This window comes from Platalea leucorodia, assembly GCF_965183815.1.
Source record: "Platalea leucorodia genome assembly, chromosome: 6".
NCBI classification, from domain to species: Eukaryota; Metazoa; Chordata; class Aves; order Pelecaniformes; family Threskiornithidae; genus Platalea; species Platalea leucorodia.
The window spans coordinates 53,237,243-53,256,006 of record NC_138828.1 but is presented as its reverse complement, the minus strand read 5'-3'; the positions used below and the strand labels follow the sequence as shown (position 1 = coordinate 53,256,006).

The window sequence follows — 18,764 nt, the reverse complement described above, 5'->3', positions numbered from 1 at the left end:
ATTATGTCTTAGTTTTTTAATGAAGGCACTACAGGAGAAAAAAAAAGAACAAGAGAAAATTTAGTTATATATGTATGCATGCATATGCGCATACATAAACTATAGGATGTATGTTAAATCACAGTTCTCTCTTTCAGTCCATTGAAGACAGATTTAAATAACATCTGGCACAAAGGAAAGACCTTTGCCCAGTCTCCAAGACATAACAGATGATGCGATAGTAACAGAATATTTGAATGTACTCATTTGAATACGTATAGCTGGGAATACTGATATGTCCGACAGTCAGTTGTGTGTTATTTCCTTCATACTTTTGCCCCTAGAACTCCTACAACTGCTGGTACAGACTGCTGCTGTAGAGCTTCAAATCAAAGCTAGTTCTCTTGTTTTTCTCCCTAGTTTTAATCAAGATGGATTTAGTTCAGGCCATACACCAATGCTTACAGTTACTGTCAAAAATTATAAAAGTCTACCCATGCAAAGTTTTACCTTCTAAAAGCAGTTTCACCTACCTGCTTTTGATCGCATCTATATGTTCTGTCTTAAAACTCTGAAAGCAGATATAATCTAGTCCAAAAAGAGCATTTAGTATCAAAAACCTGTAACATGCTCTTTCAAATATTATTCACACCGTTCAGACTTAATTCTTATTAACCTATACATAAATACAAGGAAAGTTTTGCTCAAGACGAGCCACTGATTTTGTAATGTTTCAGGACAGAAGACGAGCTGTACTGAAACCTCTAACCATCAACCCAAAATCCAAGGCTCAAAGCCCCTTCAGGTGGCAACTCTCAAGAAGGAAAGTTGGAAGTTAAGATGCAAAAAGAGTAAGACTTAGAACTAATAAGTGGTACAATGAGCCTTTGTCAGACAGGACTCCCTTCAAGCAGATTTTTTCAAGAAGCAGTTGATGCTGGCTGTCAGTTAAAACCCATAACCCTGACAGATACTTACAATTACTGCTGAAAAGACTTCGCTCACTCTGAGTGCTGCTGACTGATGAGATGCTAGGTGTTCTCTCAAGTACCGATCTTTTCGCAGGCACTTTGGATTTGGTGAGCAGTTTACCGGAGCTAGCCCATGAGGCTGGAGAATTTTTCACAGAGGCATGCTTCTCTCTTGGCAAAGATCCTATACCTGTCAATTGGGGGGGAAGGGGGAGGGAGAGAAAAGAACAAAAGGAGTTGGAAAGAAGCTTAAACAATTGCTTCTTCTACATATATGCCTACAAGTAAAAAGATTTACACATTAAAAATACATATAAAAAGGCTTAATCTACCTCATATTGACATGGTAAAAAATGCTGTAAACGCAGAAAAACAGTTCCAAGGATTTAAAGAATCCCATTTTACCTGCATATTGACTTCAGGAACAAGTCAAGAGCTTTACAGACTAGCCTTCAAGGCAGACATTTGCACGCATATAAAAATGTCTTTCTAGCATTCTCCTACCTCTGTGTATTACGGTTAGCTGTACTGGTGATCCCATAAAAATATAAACCTCGGGCTCAAAGACAATCCAAGAAAGATTCTTTTGTTTGTTCCTGCCCCAAAACAGAGATTTCTGCCCCGTCGCCCCCTCCCCCCCCATTTGACAGAGCACTCTAAAACATCGTATCCTTTCACGGAGAAACATAGCACAAGAACATCAAACTGTGTTGTACTCATGTAATATTCTGAAAACTAAGTAGTTCTGCAGAACTAGTTAAACAGCTCTCCTTGGAACCAAGGTCTTAATGGCCAAGTGGTGCAGATGCATTTTTGCATTAATTGCTGTTTTCATTTGAGCTTGTGGAATACAAATGTCCAATAGCTAAGTTAATCAAAGAGGAAGAGTATCTATATAGGAGACAGGTGTGCCATCTTCAGACAGGAGCTTACTCTTGTACTACTAACAAAGCAACTACACTTTCTGCAAGAAGATTTGAGTTTCGTTAAATTAAGCTTTTAGTTTGTTTCTGAAAAGTGTGCACCCAGATTAAAACTACAATGGCCCAAAGGAAGTTACGTACACACGGACTTGTCTTTCCAGCACTGAGTTGACTCCTGTCAGCACTGACATCAAGATCTTTATAAGGTCCTCTGAATAAATATGGAAAAGAGGTTTTCATTTTTGTACAAAAATAGATATATGGAAGACAGACTTACTTTTTTTTTTTTAAATATTTTGTTATTTATTGTAAGAAAAGGTATTTTACAAAATATCTTAACTTCTGATGTCATTGCCATTTTCAAGTCTGACAGACATAGTTTATCTTACTTGAAAAGAGATGACAACAGTGCTTCAGATTTGACTTAGAACAATCAAGTTTCTACTTAAAGGGAATACCCTTCCCTTTATTCTTGTTACTATAAACCACATTTCAATTTTGCTTAAGCTATGTAAGAGAATGTTGAAATATGACAAAATTAGCTAGTAATTCCACTTTATTCGACATCAGTTTTGCTGCAGGATCTCCACTCTTAAATACCAACAACCAAGAAACCATCAATTTGTACTAAGACAAAGAAAGCACGACATTAAGATTTAGGCAAGAAAAACACTTACGCCCAGTGTCTGCTTTTCAACAGTAGGTGGTGCGACAGGATTAGGTAACTTGTCTCAAAACATTCTGCATCAAGTATGCAAAAACAGGACCAGCTCTAGTAAAGGAAGGTACGTCCAAGCTGTTTCCCTCAGTTCAGATCAACTTAGTAACAAAAGAGAAACCCTACATACAACATAAACTAAACATGCATTAGGATATTATACAATACTGCTCACTGAATATAATACACAAGCTTCACTGAGTCATTAAACATGCGGTACATCAGACCTCTCTTCGGAGGTGCACTTCTACTACTTGTTTAGCATTACTATACAGAACCGTGATTCTGTATGTGGCCTTACCGTAGCCTGGTATTAAGTCTCCAAGACAAAGTTATCAGGCACATTTTAGAATTTTTTATAAATTAGCGCAATGGACACTTGAATATATCCAACTCACTAAAGAGCATCCAATCTTTGTCATGCTATAAGAACACCATAAACCAGAAGGTCACACTTACTGAAAACACCTCTGAAACACAGCACTCCAGACAACATATCTGAAATCAGTTGTGTGTTTAAAAAAATAATTTATGTGACACCTAAACTTCATACAACAAATCTGACAGCTTTCTAAAACTTTCCACCTTGTTTTCTAAAAGCTTGTTTCATTAATGGAACACTAAAAAGTCAGAAATTCCTTTTCTAAATAGCCTCTCAGCAAAACAAGGTGCAAAAACCAAGCAAACCCCACCCCACCCCCAAAACAAACAAAAAAAAGGGCCACTGTACAAACACTGCGTGTTAAGTTTTTATGACTTAGCAAGTTAAAGCTTTACATTTCAAGAAGCAGCCAGAGGAACAAATGCAGCTTATCAGCCGCATTTTATTGTTTAAATATGAGGGCAGCACGCTTGATTGCTATTGTGCTGGACTCATTTATCCAGTTCAAAAGGTACAGTAATGAAATCCTGTTTTCTTCACAGCGATTTTGTCTGAAGAGGAGTTGAGGCAAGCGTGTGAAAGCACTCGGTCTCTTCTTGTACAGCATGTTCCCTATATATGATTTGCAGCCAGCCCAGCTTCTCTGCAGACACAGGAACACAGCAGTGCTCTGAACCAGCTGTGAACTCAAACCCATTCAGCGAGCACAGCAAGCTCTAGGATAGCACAGCAAGCTCGAGGATGTCCAGTTTCAGAAGCACGTCGAACAGATGACCTTTGCTCTTAGTTCTTCTACTGCTCAGTGCTTTCCTATGAGGCTTCCATTAAAACAATTACTCAAGCACTCAAATACATTTTTTTCAAAAGCCCAGCTTGAAGGAGAATTTCTGTTAAGTCATGACATAAAATCATTAAGCAGCTACTCTAGGCGTTACCTCAACTAACAACAGTTTTACAAAGTATTTTTGTAAGTACCATTCCCTAAGAAAAGAGTAGCACAGAATTAAATGCAAAGGTTTTGAAGACAGAAGCAGGAAGATACGGGATAAAAATAGAAGTACTGCAAACAAGCACAAAAGCAGGATATTTAGTGAACCCTTATTATAAAGACAACAAGCAATAGCGTCAGAGTAACAGGCTTTCATCAGTTATTTAATCTAGTCACTGAAGTGGAATACTAGAAATATCACATTCCTCTACAGTGAAGTAATGAGTTGGCAATTCTATAGAAAAAAGTCTCTATGCAACAACTACGTTACTTCAAGTATGTTAAAGTCTCTTGTATTGGAATAGAAATAAGCAAGGAACAAAGCTCATTTTTCAAGAAGCTCTGAAGTCAGATTTCATATCTTTACTCAAATAATCATCCTCTCATGAATCCCTCATAGGTGGTTACTATTAAGAATAAATTAAGGCTTCCTTTAAATAGCACTGGAGCCTAAAAAATTCAAAGTGAGAGAATAAAACATATGCTAGTACTGGTGAACTTGGGTCTTTGTTAACACCAGGCAGATTGTGAAGTTGAATATATATTCACAAATTCTGAGATTCCATGTCCACCATTTCAAATCGTATCAACACATTTCGCATCTAGAACTGAGCACAGAGCAACTGGCATTCATGGAGCTATACGACACCTGGAAATGAATGGTTAGAAGCCTTTCCCAAACAGAAACTTTGGGCAGACTAAGTGCAAAAGGAGTCTTTAGAAAGATGCTTTTTGTTGCTGCTGGTTTTGTTTAACCCTGAAAAGCTAACAGTAATAGTTGGTTCGGCCTTTCATTGCCTTATCTCTTGAATATGCTGAATTTTGGATGTCTTATGCTTTTCTGATTTTTCCTGACAGTTTAAAAATCCAGAGGGGTCTATTTTAGAAGCGCTAAACTTCTTAGCTTTAAAGAAAAACAGTTCTAAGCATGATGAAAAAGCCCAGTCTAAGCCTACAGTACAAGGTCTTTATAAAGCAAGGGGAGTAAACTTTCAAGAAAACATGGGGTTTTTTTCAGCATCTACTGAAAGGAGCAAGTAAATCATGGAGAGACAAACTGGACTTTGGTATTGTTTCCAGCAGATGGATCTTAATGTAGTTGTAAGAGCGTTTATGGTTGCTATTTTGAGCACTGTAAAGCAGTAGCAATACTAACCTGATTAGCCATTCAGTAATATTAGTTATACTCTATTATGCTATACATATATCAGTGTTCCTTCGATGAATAGAGTGCTTACAGCACATTACATAATTCTACAGAAGATCTACAGGTAATTTCTTTCTAGTTCTCTCTCCCTTTTAAAGTCTCAAATCACTATCAAAATTACCAAAGAAAAGGCAGGACACTTACGTTATGTTACTAGTAGTGCCTCAACTGCTAAACATAAACATGGACAAAGACAGGGAATGTTAAGTTACTGCTGGGTCTTGAAATATTTACATGAGAGAGATTTATTTGTTTAGGGGATAAGAGCTGATCGGAGAACAGTTTACATATTAAGGCAAGACCCAGTTCCTCATCTGATGCAGACTTCCACGGTATTGTTCCCATTCACCTACAATCCTTATCTAAGTGCTCCTCTTTGGCACAGGTATCAAGGAACCAGCAGCAAGTTAATGCCAAAAACATAACCGGGCTGCCAGCAGCCATGTGGGTAGGTATTCATGTGTTCCTCCTCTTGCAGCTCGATATTCTCAGACTAAAACTGGAAAACTGATCTTCAGTGCTACAGAGCATTATATTAGCAGTTAACAACAATCAAACCAACCCTTTCCATTCTCTCAAATGCTTCCACTGTCAAAAGAGTGATTGAGGTGTTTTGAATTAGGGGGGAAGAGAGGGAGAGAACAACATTCATGTATGTCCACTGTTAAATTTCACTTAAATTTCATTTTTTCCCCTTCCTATTTGGCCCAGTTATGAAATTTGGTAGACTTCCTCCCAGTTAAACCCTTCCACAATCAGAGACTCCTCCCTTTCCCCATCTTTCCTGAGGCTCAACTCCTTGCATGTGATCTCTCCAGCACCTAGAAATAGCCCTTCTCCTCCCCAGCCTCAAGTCCAAACTCATGCCTGCTCTCCCACCTCCAGCACTGTCTGCTATCATGCTGCCTGCTGGATTTACTCAATTTTAGGTTTTTCATTTTGTAGGCTGAACTAGACCAGCCCCATGAGAGACCATGCCCCCACAGTCTCGCTGTCACCTCCTATGACTGCAGGCAGAACCAGTCTCCGGACAGCAGGTGGCTTTACGCCAGCTTCCCAAGGTAGCTGCACAGTTGTGGCAAGGCTTGCCACAAGGAATAAGTCTCCTTGCTTTGCTAGGAGACTGTCATAAGCTGTTTGCCTCCTGACTTAAACAAACAAACCCCAACCACTAGCTTTAACACAGCTATTGGAAAGTTCTGTCCATTTAGGAGTAGTGGGCACAAGACAAGTCAAATCAATGTACTACGAGGAAAGCTGAGGCAAAAGAAAACCACCAACCACATCCAATCGTGCTTTTTATTATTGTTCAGCTCTTCGTACCACACACCCATTTCATGTTATGCACTGAGAATTTTTTGATAGTTTGCAGCTTTATACCCACGTTATCTATAACTATTTTAAGTTTTCTGTTGCATAAGTTGGTGCATGCCTTGCACGAAGAAGGAATCTCACTGTAGCAAAACATAAATACATTTTTCTTCAGGAAGACAAGGCTTCGTATTTCTCTCCTCCTTTACCTCCACCCCAAGAGAATTTAGAACTAATCAGTACAGGTGAAGAGTTATTTCAAGACACACCAGCATGTCCTTGCAAGTAAATGACTAGGTACCAAGAAATTCCCCTGCAGGGAAGTGGTACACACCTTACTGCTAAAGCAGAGTATTCTTATAGATGCATCCACGTTTCTGACAGCATTGATACATGGACTGTTAGTACCAGCCTCTGCAAGTACGAACACATTTCTTGTTACACGTATAACACATTAAAACCCTGATGTGGTTAGTCACAAGTCACCTCTAAAAAGTCTGGGAACGTATGTGAAAACTTAATTCCCTAACTATGGTCACTGATGGCACCAGAAACAAAGCTGACAGGATGAAATGCTCCCTTCTGGAAGCTGGAAGTCAACAGAATACTGGAAATACCTTTGGAATAAAGGTCATTTAAATTCATCTTCAAATGCTGCCATCCCCCCGCTACTTTTTCCCCTTGCTTTGAAATCATTCATTGTAACAGATCTCATATTACCTCACAAACAAACAACCTTCTGCTTTTAATCACTTCTCATGGTCCATTTGACTTATAAAACTAAATATGAAATAATTTATTCCAAATGGGTGTTTTTATGCTGAACCCTATGTAAGGCTTGCAAAACATGAGTAGTATCTTTCCCATGGTGACAGCTCCTTGTTAATGAAGTGTAACAACAGAAAATAGGTGTCAAAGTTACAGCAAGTTTTTCTGCTAGTGTATATAGCCAAAGCTAAAACCAAATTGAATACGCTGAATTCCAATTGCATCATTCTATGGCTCCTTTCTGACTTCAAAGTGTGAATTGACCATTCTGTACCTGACTGACCAACACCTGGGGCGGAGGATGAGAGGTCAGTGTTTGGCACAAAGATATACACAGTGCTCCAGGCAGCTTCAGCAAGCCATTCCTGTTGAGGATAGCCAGGAAGCAAGGGCAAAGTGTAGTGGAAACATTACCACGAAGTCCAACGCAAGCAATCAGAGATTTCAAGAGTCAGAAGGGACAACCTGCGAGGTTACTAAGCCCGCACAGCTAACACTGCTTCCTAAACTCCCACAAACTGATCAGCTGGAAAAACGTCCTTTCAGATACATAAGTTATTCCTTACTTTATACTGCAAATTAAAAAGAGAACTGGTTATGAGGAACAGCCACTATGCAGTGGAGCTCTCTGGGTAAAGATGACCAAAGAGGTCATCATCAACAGGCTTTATATCATACTACAGACATAACTTGTGGTCCATGGAGACCCATGTATGGGCTTCCTCCTTCCCATACCTCTGAAGGTGAATACTGGAGTTTTAAGTTCACTTCTAACACAGGCTTTAATTACTGTAATGAAGCATTACATATGTATTAAAAGGACTCAAGGGCAAATATTATAAGGACAAATAATGACATCGCATAAGTCAATGTATGAGGAACCTGCCTGTAGGATCCATAAAAAAGCTGGCTGCTCTGCAAAAGAAAAAAAATAAAAAACCACAAAACACAAAAAGCATAAAAACAGTGGTTGAAACTAAATTTTAAGCGTTATTTATAGACTCTGGTGTATTTCAGATTTCTTAAGGAGAAAGTATATGGGTACCCTTAACAAGTGACTGTCCAGTCCAGCATTTCCTGACTGTTTCAGGCCAGAAAACCTGGAAGTTATGTTTGCCTTTTAAAATACTTTGTTTCCTCCTGGCAGCATGTCAATCCAACTTTAGAAAATCACATGGTAGACAGCAGGAATGATACAAGCTGAAAAGTGATTTGCAGTAACCATGTTTGGTTTAGCTCCTGCTTCAGTGTCAGAACATAGACTCAAAATTGTGGGAAACCTTAATGAAACTAAATTGTTTTGGTTCTGCTTCACTAGTATTGTGAAAGGCTATTCCAAAAAGTCATGAATTACCAAGTCTATATACGTTTCCAGCTGTATGAAAACCCATTGAAATCATTTGGTTTCAATTTTCCATCTGAAAAGCCTTTCTTTGTGCAATAAATAGCAACAACACTCAATAATGAACAGAGTCTTAATCTGTCATGGCCTGTTCTGGTTTTAAATGTGTAATTCAGAGAAGCTTCCAAAGTGTAAGATCAAGCCAAAATACAACAGAAGGAATTTAGCAATTATGAACTAAAAAGCAAATCAGTATTTCCAAGTATCACTGAACTTTTTGTAGTCTAATGCAACTTAAACATATTTCCTATAGCATATGGGGAATTGTTTTTCCCATGTTTCAGTTAGTTGCACAACACTGGATAAGTCCTTGAGTATGAGCAACTTTTCATAAGGAAAAGGTCTTGCTTGTCCAAAATCTTCAAGGAAACACAGAATTTAGACCGTTGAGTTTCTCTCCACCCAAGCTTTCATTACTCTAGTTAAATGCTATGAAAATACTAGCAAGCAAAAGAGGGAGTACCACTGGACTAGACTCATGGAAAAGGTAAGTAAAGCACAGGGCTTTACTTGGTTATCAGAGACTTAAATCAGAGACAAAACAGTACCTAAAAAAGTCAGAAATGACTGTCAGACAGTGAAGGACATTTTGGTTACAAAGATGATTTACATGGCTTCCATTAATTTCTGGAAATTGTTAACAGTAAGCATCAATATTTTTGATGATTTCATATCCCCAAATAATTTCAGTTATGCACAAGGCTTGACAGAGCTCTCATAGCTAAGACATCAACAACAATGTGAAGTTTCATACAGTGGAAAATAATTGAAAGCAGTGGTATTATTTTAAAGCAGAAGTGTAGGTGAATTATTAGCGTATCAGAAATCTTAACTTGCATGTAAAGCTCCATTCCTTTACATACTTATAGGTAGGTTGTAGTCAGCACTAAGAGGAAAAAAAAACTGCAGTGGTGGGCTTTTACATTTTTTAGATCTAAAGTAAACCATTTATATCCCTATTTTAAGCTGTTCAAACACAAATGAAACAATTTCCTGTGGCCCAAACTGTCACAGTGTTTCCATCCAACTGCATGGGTGGTAGCATGCGGTTGCTGGGGCAGGCTGACAGTAGAAGAACTTGGGAGTGATGTTGCATGGACCACCAAATCTCCTCAGCTTCTCCAGTCTCCTTCCACCCCTCCTTTCAAGTGAGGGAAAGACATGACTCTTCCCAAACCATAATACCTCAACTATAAGCCGGCAATTACTCCTCCACAGTGGTTATGTCCATCCAATTAGAAGGCTGTGTGTGTTTGTTGGGAACAAAAACAATAGTTGCTTTCATTTCTGGACTGGTTCAAAGTCCTGAACAAGGGCTCCAAAATTACACACGCCTCCCAGTAAGAACCAGGTAACTCAAAACACCTTATCCTGTGTCTTGAATTCTAATAAATGTTTTCACTAACAGAATATTAACACAGCAAAAGGCATACTGTCTGCCATCTAGTACTGCAGAAATCTATGCACATCACCATGGAAAAATTAGCTGTAGAGAATTAAGATTTCTGTTCAATAATGAGTATGTGATTGCAGGTCATTCTCTCTTACAGGGGAATGGAGACAAATAGTTACAGAAATAAATTTTGAGGTGTCTAGCTTGCAATTGTGACCCGATTTCTAGATTTGCTGCAGAAATAAGGCTTCGTCACTTCACAAACCACTTCAGTACACTGAATCAACTTGGGCTCACCTTTTAGAGAGCCAACTTCTAATTCAGCAAAAGCTCCAAGTTCCAGCCAAGATACACCAATACTAGTGAACAGTTGTCAGCAACCATTTTGAAATAAATCAAAAAGTTATTTCCAGCTTAACGTGCTCTGCAAATAACGTTACAAAAAATATAATGCTTGAGATATGAGTTTTCCTCTCCTGGCATCTTCTGCTCAGGAGAGGATCAGGGTATTTCCTTACAAGACGTGCTTCCTGTTGGGTTAGTATGTTACCACTGAAAACTTACAGTTTACAAGTGAAAAAAAAATTGCCAAAATCTCAACTCCTGCCAAGTTGCAAGGACCTTATAACTGGTGTTTTATACAGGGCATTTTCTTCTTTTATTTCTTGGTTGTAGGGGAGTTTCCTGCTTTCCACTCAAAATGACAAGTGCATGATACAATTCACTGCTCACAAACTCTTGATTATTCTGGGAATAATACATATACTAATACATTCTGGACAGACAGCCTGCGTCTTACCATCAACATACACGTGAGAGATGACACAGAGCTATACCATCACGTCTCTTGTTCAGAGTATTTAATGGACTCACTACACTGATTTGTCTTCCTGCCCAACAATCCAAATACAGCCAGCAACTGGTTAAGAAATAGCCACATCTATGTTAGTACCTCGGGAAGCAACGAGGTCGTCAGGATTTAGACATTTTTAAGACTCAGCTTGACAAATGCCTGAACAACCTAGTCTGAATTCAGTGCTGACCCAATTACAGGCAAGGGGGGGGTTGGACTAGGTGACCTCCAGAAGTCCTTTCCATCCTGGATTTAGCTAGTCAGTCTGTAGTCTGGAGAAATCCTGACAGCAAACAACTGTACAGCTACCGAGTTATTTATCTGCACTGCTGGAATTATATCAAGGCACAAGTTTAATACTGAAGTGTTCAAATTACTTAACTGGAAAAAATAGTTATTCCCTACAGGAAGGCTTTAGCTAAAACAGGTAACTGGGTTTGGTTTACAAGCTGCCACTTGGCCATAGTAAGCATATGTACAGTTTTACTTTAAAAACTTTAAAAACAGATGGGCTAAGCAGCAGTGGATAGTGTTTTACCTGAAAGGTGTGGTCGCATAATACAGCAGGGCTTTGGTAGCAATACCAAGTAACTCCCACCTTTCCCCATCCTTGCTTCTCCCACCCCATACTTCCATCCTCTGATTTGCATCAGTACTATGTTTACCAGGGAGCAAGGAACCATGTTTAAGAATTCCTTTGGCAAGGTATGGGGAACTTAACCTGACATAGTCTAATGTATCAAATCCTACTTTGTAGCACCAAAACACTGCATAAGCAAAATGAAGGGTAAAATGTGCTAGGAATGGTGGGCATTGACTGGGGGCTGGGGAAAGGGCATGGAAAAAATTCTTCGCATGGGCAGCATTAAAAGTTCCAGTCTCATCAGATCATAGCACGAGTTTGAAACATTGAAGTGCTCCTTCATGCTTTTACCTTAAGCAGCCTGTTTCCCATAGGAAAAATTTGGAAGGTATTCTACAGACAACCATAATTTCAACATACAATGAGTTAAGAAGTTACAGCTTTAGCTAAAGAAACTTGGGGACTAAAGGTTTTTATTTACAACAGCAAATGACTTCTGCTTCTGAAAGTGCATCTGATTTTTTTATGAAGGGAAGAAGTTAGTCCTATAACCTAGCCATGCTGACGTTTATTTCTAGTGATGGTGTCATAAATCTACTCTGGATTAATAATCTAAGGGACAAATCTATATCTAGATCCATCTCAGTTCTTCAAAGACCATAATTACAAATAGGAAAGCTCTAAACTGGTATTTAGAGAGGTGATGAGACTTCCAAGAAATTGGTGGCTTACAGGTAGGTACCTAGTTCACTGAGCAAGTACCTCACATTAGCAAGGATCAAGTCAGAGAATAGCCTATATCCACTTTCTTTGAGGGACTCATCCCATAAAGGACTATAGATATAGATTTTATCACGCTTCACCACCTGTATATAATTAAGAAGAACATTTGGACTGTTTTATAATCTTAGATTGAGTGGGTTGAAAAAAAAGAACAGGTTTTACTGGGTATAGCTGGGTGTGCACGCTTTCCAAATTACAGTGTACTGTAGTCATTTAAGTCAAGCTGCCTTTGCAATTAGCTATATTGCCACAGTTAAAAAAAAGCACGTAACCTACAAGAGCATTTCTGAATCTCTACAGTACAATTACAGAATGTAGTTTCCAGTCACCAGATTTGAACAGCAGCCTACACACTAGTTTTGAGATTCACACCCCCCCCCCCCGCCCCCCTTGGTATTAATCAGTCTGAGCTTAATTAGCAGCTCAAGCAGTAGTCTCTCCTTCAATTATGTTCTCCCCTTTCTAGAAACTATAGAGCAGTACCAAAATTAAGCTGAACAACTATGCTATGTCCTGAAGTACGGGCTTATTCCCATTGGGATAGTTTACAGTTGCTTATCGTAAATGCTTTGTACCAGAGTTCTGCATTTTCTCCTCTTCACTTTTACATCTTTTGAGTAATTTTAGTTGTAATTCAAACAAAGTACTGTTATACAACAAAACTATAAATAATAATATTTAAACATTGTTTCTTCTAATAGCACCACACCGTCCTAAACACATTCCTTACAAGATGAGATTTTACCACTATGGGGTGTAACCTGCCCTTGTTCCCCCACCCCATATTAGCAATTTGCGATTTAGATAGAATCATATTTAGCACCAAAAATACAGCTCCATACCATCCTAAAAGTTCTGTCAGAAAGTACATTAAATATGATATTTTAATTTTAAGAAACTGGTTAAGTGGTAGTATTCCCGTGAAAAATTCTCTTACCAGAGCCTGATGACAGAACAGCTCCTTTGTGAGAAGGTGCTTTAATTGTGCAGATAGTTTTATTTTCACATCCTCTCTTCAAGGGCAACACAGATGGCACCATTTTAATCCTGGGAGCTGATAAACTTCGTAGTGTGATTGGGTCTTTCTTCGGTACGTTTTTCTCTTGTGTTGTCCCATCTTTCACAGAAGGCATCTGTTTTTAAAGAAAAAAAAAAAAAAAAAAAACCAAAACCAACCACACACCACCAGTATGAGAAGCTTTCTTTCCAGCATCTGTATGAAATACTAACCACACAGGTGAGGGATATGCTTAGCTGTTTACTGTCACATTGTGCACATCTGCAGTTCAGAACCTCAAGAATCATCTCCTGAATGGCCCTCAGCAGCACAATACTCTAAGTTTGAAGCTAATCACTGGTAATGACAGACACACTACAGAGGTTACAGAGGTCACTTTACATCAGAGTTTCTTCCTCATCCTCCCCAAACTCTAATTAAGCCATTCAATTACATGACTGCACCTAATCTCAAGATGAATTCTTTACCAGCCCTTCCAATAGGTTTCCTAGTCTAGGTCTTAAGTTACAACACAGAAACACATTAAAGTCTTTCACATTCAGGTGCCATAGATAAAATGTAAATTCAGAAGTGGACCCAGGACAGGTTTAGGATAACTGGTTTACATGTAGCACTCATCTATCTTTCACACAGAATTCTTGCTCCAGATTATATAGCCACTAATTCATGACCACTCATGCTGTAAAGTTAAGGCTATAAAGGTAAACTCATAAGAATGTATAGATCTTCATATGCTTTTCTGTGACTCAAGCCAATATGCAGCGATTTGGTCATATTAATGCACTTTCCACTTTTGACTCCAATCCTCATCCTCATTTTCAGAAGTTAATCTGTGCTTTTCATAAGACCACTTAAGTTTAGTCCAGCTGACTGGTGTCCTGCACGTTTTATAGAAATTGCTCTATGGATTTTCCAGGTACCAGCAGAACAATTAATATCACAAAGGTTTCCATCTTGGTAATAGGGTGAATTAAAAGCATTCTCTCCAGCCCTCGGCACCAAAAGGAAGGAGTGAGGCAGAATCCAAGCTCTGAAAGATTTTAGAATTAAAATAGACAATCCTTGTTTTCATGTTAATTTAGTTTTTCAAGTTAAATTATTTATTATAATAAATAATATTATTTAGTAATTTCATCTGTAATGTTTCAAAAAATGGATAGCTACTTCTGTTTTACCTGAAGTAGCTTCCTCCATATACTGAACTTTACTGGAGTTTTTCTGGCAAATCAGTAAAGCCTGACAAAAATTCAGACACCAGTTTTACTGATAACAGCTGCTGCCTCCACTTGACCAATTTAACATAAGCTGTTGAACCTGCAAGCGAGCAACAGGAGGGACTCCATATAGCATCAAGACTCCAACTCTGCATCCCTACCATGCCTCCTGAGATCCCAGTCGACCCAACCCCAAAGCTCTTCCCTTCTTTCTCACTGTTCCTTCTCTTTTAACCCTCTTTCAGAGTATTTGAAAGCAGCACGTTTCTCCTGACAGGCAGCTGACTCGTCCAAAACTACTTCCCAACCAACCAACGCACACATACCTCCCGGCCAGGAAGTTTGCACCTTCCAGCTGGCTGGCTGCCCAAAACCAGGTATATGCCCTCTGTATGAGAAATATTTCCTGGCTACTCTTAACTATTGTAATGAGTCCTGATTCTACTTCAAATAAATGAACTCCCAAATTACTCAAAGCAGACTATTTAAGATGTTAAAGATAAAATGCTTGACCAACTTGTTGGTCTTAAGGTTTTGTGTGACTTAATATTATTGTTAATATATGCACAACATTTCTGTAAGTAAATTTAAAAAGTGTAACTTAGTTCTAAAACCTGTTTTGAAAGAAAAAAATATAGAAAACAGCAATTTATCTCTAATGTCTATTTAAAGTTACAGCACCACTAGAATTATCTTGCTAAAAGCACATATTAAAAGCTATATTTAGAAAGACCTTATCAAGTTATGCTATGCAGTTTTACCAGTTTGACTAAATTAGGACTTGTTTGCTTTCATTAGAAATCTTACCAACTGCACTGTCTTAAGACTTAAAAAAAAATTTTTTATACCATGGAGTAAGATGAAGACTGAAGACACTAAATAGCATGTGAGGCCAAGTGCTACCCATTTGTACAACTGTACTTCTTCATTCCCTTTATTAGGGAGAGACTTTACCTCAGAAATCAACACTACAGTTACATTTGTAGACCAAAACCCATTCCACAATTTCCATTCAGCACTGTGCAACGCAGAATTCCCTTATTCCAAATGTATAAAATATACAATTAAGTAAAGAAAATAAGCTTACCAAAGGAACAGAGTGCAGATCAAATGTTTCGTTTGCCACATCTTTTAAGGCTGCTTCCAGAAGAATTCCCATGTTGCCGTTTTGCTCTTTTTCATCTCCAGACAGATAGGTGTTTTGAGCACAGGGCTGCATTAGAGATTCTGAACTTTCCATTTTATCGTTCAGCATCTCTTTCGAGTTCTCTACACACGCTGGAAGCGCAGCAGAAACGGAGGAGCATGCTGAATGGGTAGCGCTTGCTTTGCCAATGTCTTCCGGATTCTGCTTTAACACAGGTGTCTTTGAAGCCTTGTGGGAAGCGTTTCTGGGATGTGTTGTGGCATGTACGACTTGGCTAGTGAACAGGTGTTTGTTAAGATGTAGCTTATGGGGCTTATTCGCAGGCAATTCCATTTTAGTATCTTTAGCTAGATCTATTTTCTTTTTCAGCACTTTCATAGAGGGGGACAATTGCCTCGGGGAGACAACCAGGGAAGATGAGGAGACAGCTGATAGCTGGGGGGACTGGGGAGACTGTTTTAATGCTGCACTGTCTCTTGACTGTAGCGCAGGCCTAGACACAACCTTTGGCTTAACATTTTTGAAATTAGGTTTGGGAAAACTAACAATCTCAGATTTCTTTGCTTTGGTTATTGTTGACACAATAGGAGACCTGCCCACTGCTTTTCCTGAACTAGCTTTAAGCAAAGGCCTTCTATTATGTCCTCCGACAAACGCCTCATTTGGTCTTAGTTTAGGAGACTTGTCTCCAAGTCCTGCCAAAGCTGAAACATTAAAAGTTGTATTTTTTGATCGTTCTTTAGGGGTTGAAGTACATAGAGCAGAATCACTTTCATTGGCCACAGGACTGAAAACCACAAAAGTTGCTTCGCATTTCAGCTCAGGTGCAACAGTCCTCTTTAATTTTGATACATTGCAAGATATGAAAGAGGTGCTGTGCATACTCTGAAGAGCAGCATTTCCAGAGATATTTTGTTCTTTGGTTAAGGATTCACTGGTTTTCTTTAATACTTGTTCTCCATCCATTTTATTTACTTGAAGAAGGTGCATATTATTTACAGGACTATTCATGCACATCTCAGCATTGGAATTCCCAGTTTCGTCATGGTCATGGGTATCCTGCAAGGATTTCACTTCGTCATCTTCACTAATATTAATGCATGGTGATGATGCATCTCGCATATAAGGATCTATACATCCAGCAGCTAGTTTTACAGACTGTGCTTCTGTTTCCTGTGATTCTTTGTCAGTCTTAGTGTTTTTTAGATAGTGTTCGACACCTGCAGAGGCAGGATGATATACTTCAAGTTCTGAATAGGCATCTGGGCTTTCTGAAGCCATTATCACAGAAGAGAAATTAGGTGTTCTTTCTGAGCTGGTTCTATCAAGTTTCTCTCTTGTACATGCTTCAGAAGAGATTAGAGCTTCCCTCAGATGCATGTCGTCATTTTGATCAGTTCCCAGAATTTCACCTGTAACATTAGTAACATCCAATGTGCTCAGGTGGCAGCATGCCCTGTCCTTTATCAGGGACTGTGTGTTCTGCTCTGAAGCAGGAAGAAGTAGTAGACGCTGAGAGTCAGTCTGACTGTAAGGCAGCGATTGTTTGATACTCTGATTTTGCATTTTTGCCATAGCAGCGTTACCTTTCAGTAAGTCTGTTGTTTCTTTCAAGTCACAGTTCAAAGGATATACACAAGTCTGTTCAGTCACAGAAGACCTGCACGCAGCATCTGCATCTCCCAATAGAGTTCCCATGCAGTTGTATTTACCAGGTGTCTTCTGCAGATGAAGTGCTTCAATACACGGCTTTTTTAGAAGACTACTTCTGAAGTCACTCTTATTTTCAAGAACAGTATCATCTTCATGCTCAGTCACTGTATTTTGGTCAGTTGAATTACTGTGTATCTTGGTGGCGCAATGCTTTGACGAAGGTGTAGCTCTGTCACATGCGTAGTTATTTCCATTTTCATCCCTTGTAAGTAAGGAAGACTTCAAGCCATTCTTTGCTTTGTCATCTGACTTTTCAACATTCATTTTGAAGGCAAAATTTCAAACTATTTTCATTTTATACTTATTTAAAATCCCAGAGAATACAGATTCTTCTGAGCTTTGCAGAAAAAAAAAAAAAAAAACCAAACCAGCTTTTCCCTGGAACGTGTCAATTGTCCTGAAAGATATTTAAAAAGTAGTTCTTTGTTTTCATGTTTCCCAAGAGGATTCAAAAGTTCTGAAATTAAAAAGAAATGAAAAACAGTTAGCCAAACCAGGATTTTAAGACAGTAAGCATTCTTAGGCTATTAGCCTTTGAATCAAGTGCAGCCATTTTGACTAACTTCCTTAAGGAAATTAGGCTTTTGCAATGATACCATTCATGCATGTTTACCTTCACAAGCTATTTCCACTTCCCTGACTGCCAAGCAACTTTTGAACCCTTTGGTCAGTTGCAATCAAGTGTGACTTCAGGGTTAGATTCTCAGATACTTGGCTTACTTGGCTTCCACGCAAGCAAAGGAACAACCCAGAAGATTTGGCTCCTCAACAGGAAAAAGGTATCTGAGGGACTACATGATAGAATAAACCATCATTTTTCCCCTCTTCCAATAGCAAGTACTCAACAAAAGGGCATGGTTCCTCACACAGTGCGTAGTCAAGCTATGAAGCTTCTTATTGCATGAGCTTACAAGCCAAAAGCTTACACAGGCTCAAACACAAGCAGGTAAGAGCCATGTAAGAAAAATCTGTCCAAAACTGAATACCAGACTAACTCAAGAAGCTCTCAGTCACTAGCTGCAAACAGCTAGGAGAAGTCTAGGGAAGAATCACTACATGCTCATCCCGTTCTCATACTCTTCACTCAGCATTTAGCCCTGGTCACTGCTGGAGAGAGGACACGGCGTTAGGTGGATCTTCAGTCTGACCACATCTGGTCACATGTATGTTCTTATGTACAAGTTTGCATGAAGACAGGAAATTAAGAGAGCTCTAAATTGTAATAATGATGAAATGCTGCTGTATAATCTCGGGTCTAGAACAGACACCAGAGCAGCAACATAGGAGCAACTCTAAGAATCCCAGTGAAGATAAACTTCAGTGCTCATCCCTTGATGCACATAGCAAGGAGCAGTAACAACCCCAGACAGCAGTTTTTCTCTGCACTGAAGGCCCTTGTGCTGCCTTTGAA

General features: G+C 39.0%; 1 protein-coding gene across 2 annotated transcripts in view; it reads right to left on the bottom strand.

Annotated features, from left to right (window-relative positions):
- The window catches only part of MTUS1 (microtubule associated scaffold protein 1), a gene marked incomplete at its 5' end in the record, with an annotated part of 93,407 nt that extends 75,790 nt beyond the window's left edge, over window positions 1-17,617 (bottom strand). The window contains 3 exons of one of the 2 annotated variants that reach the window (XM_082316154.1): window positions 964-1,140; window positions 13,199-13,394; window positions 15,581-17,617. In XM_082316154.1, the coding sequence (XP_082172280.1) occupies window positions 964-1,140; window positions 13,199-13,394; window positions 15,581-17,617 (2,410 nt within the window). Of the gene's footprint in view, window positions 1-957; window positions 1,141-13,198; window positions 13,395-15,580 lie in introns of both variants that reach the window. The other variant, XM_082316153.1, reaches the window with a different exon arrangement.
- Window positions 17,618-18,764: the final 1,147 nt, after the last annotated feature.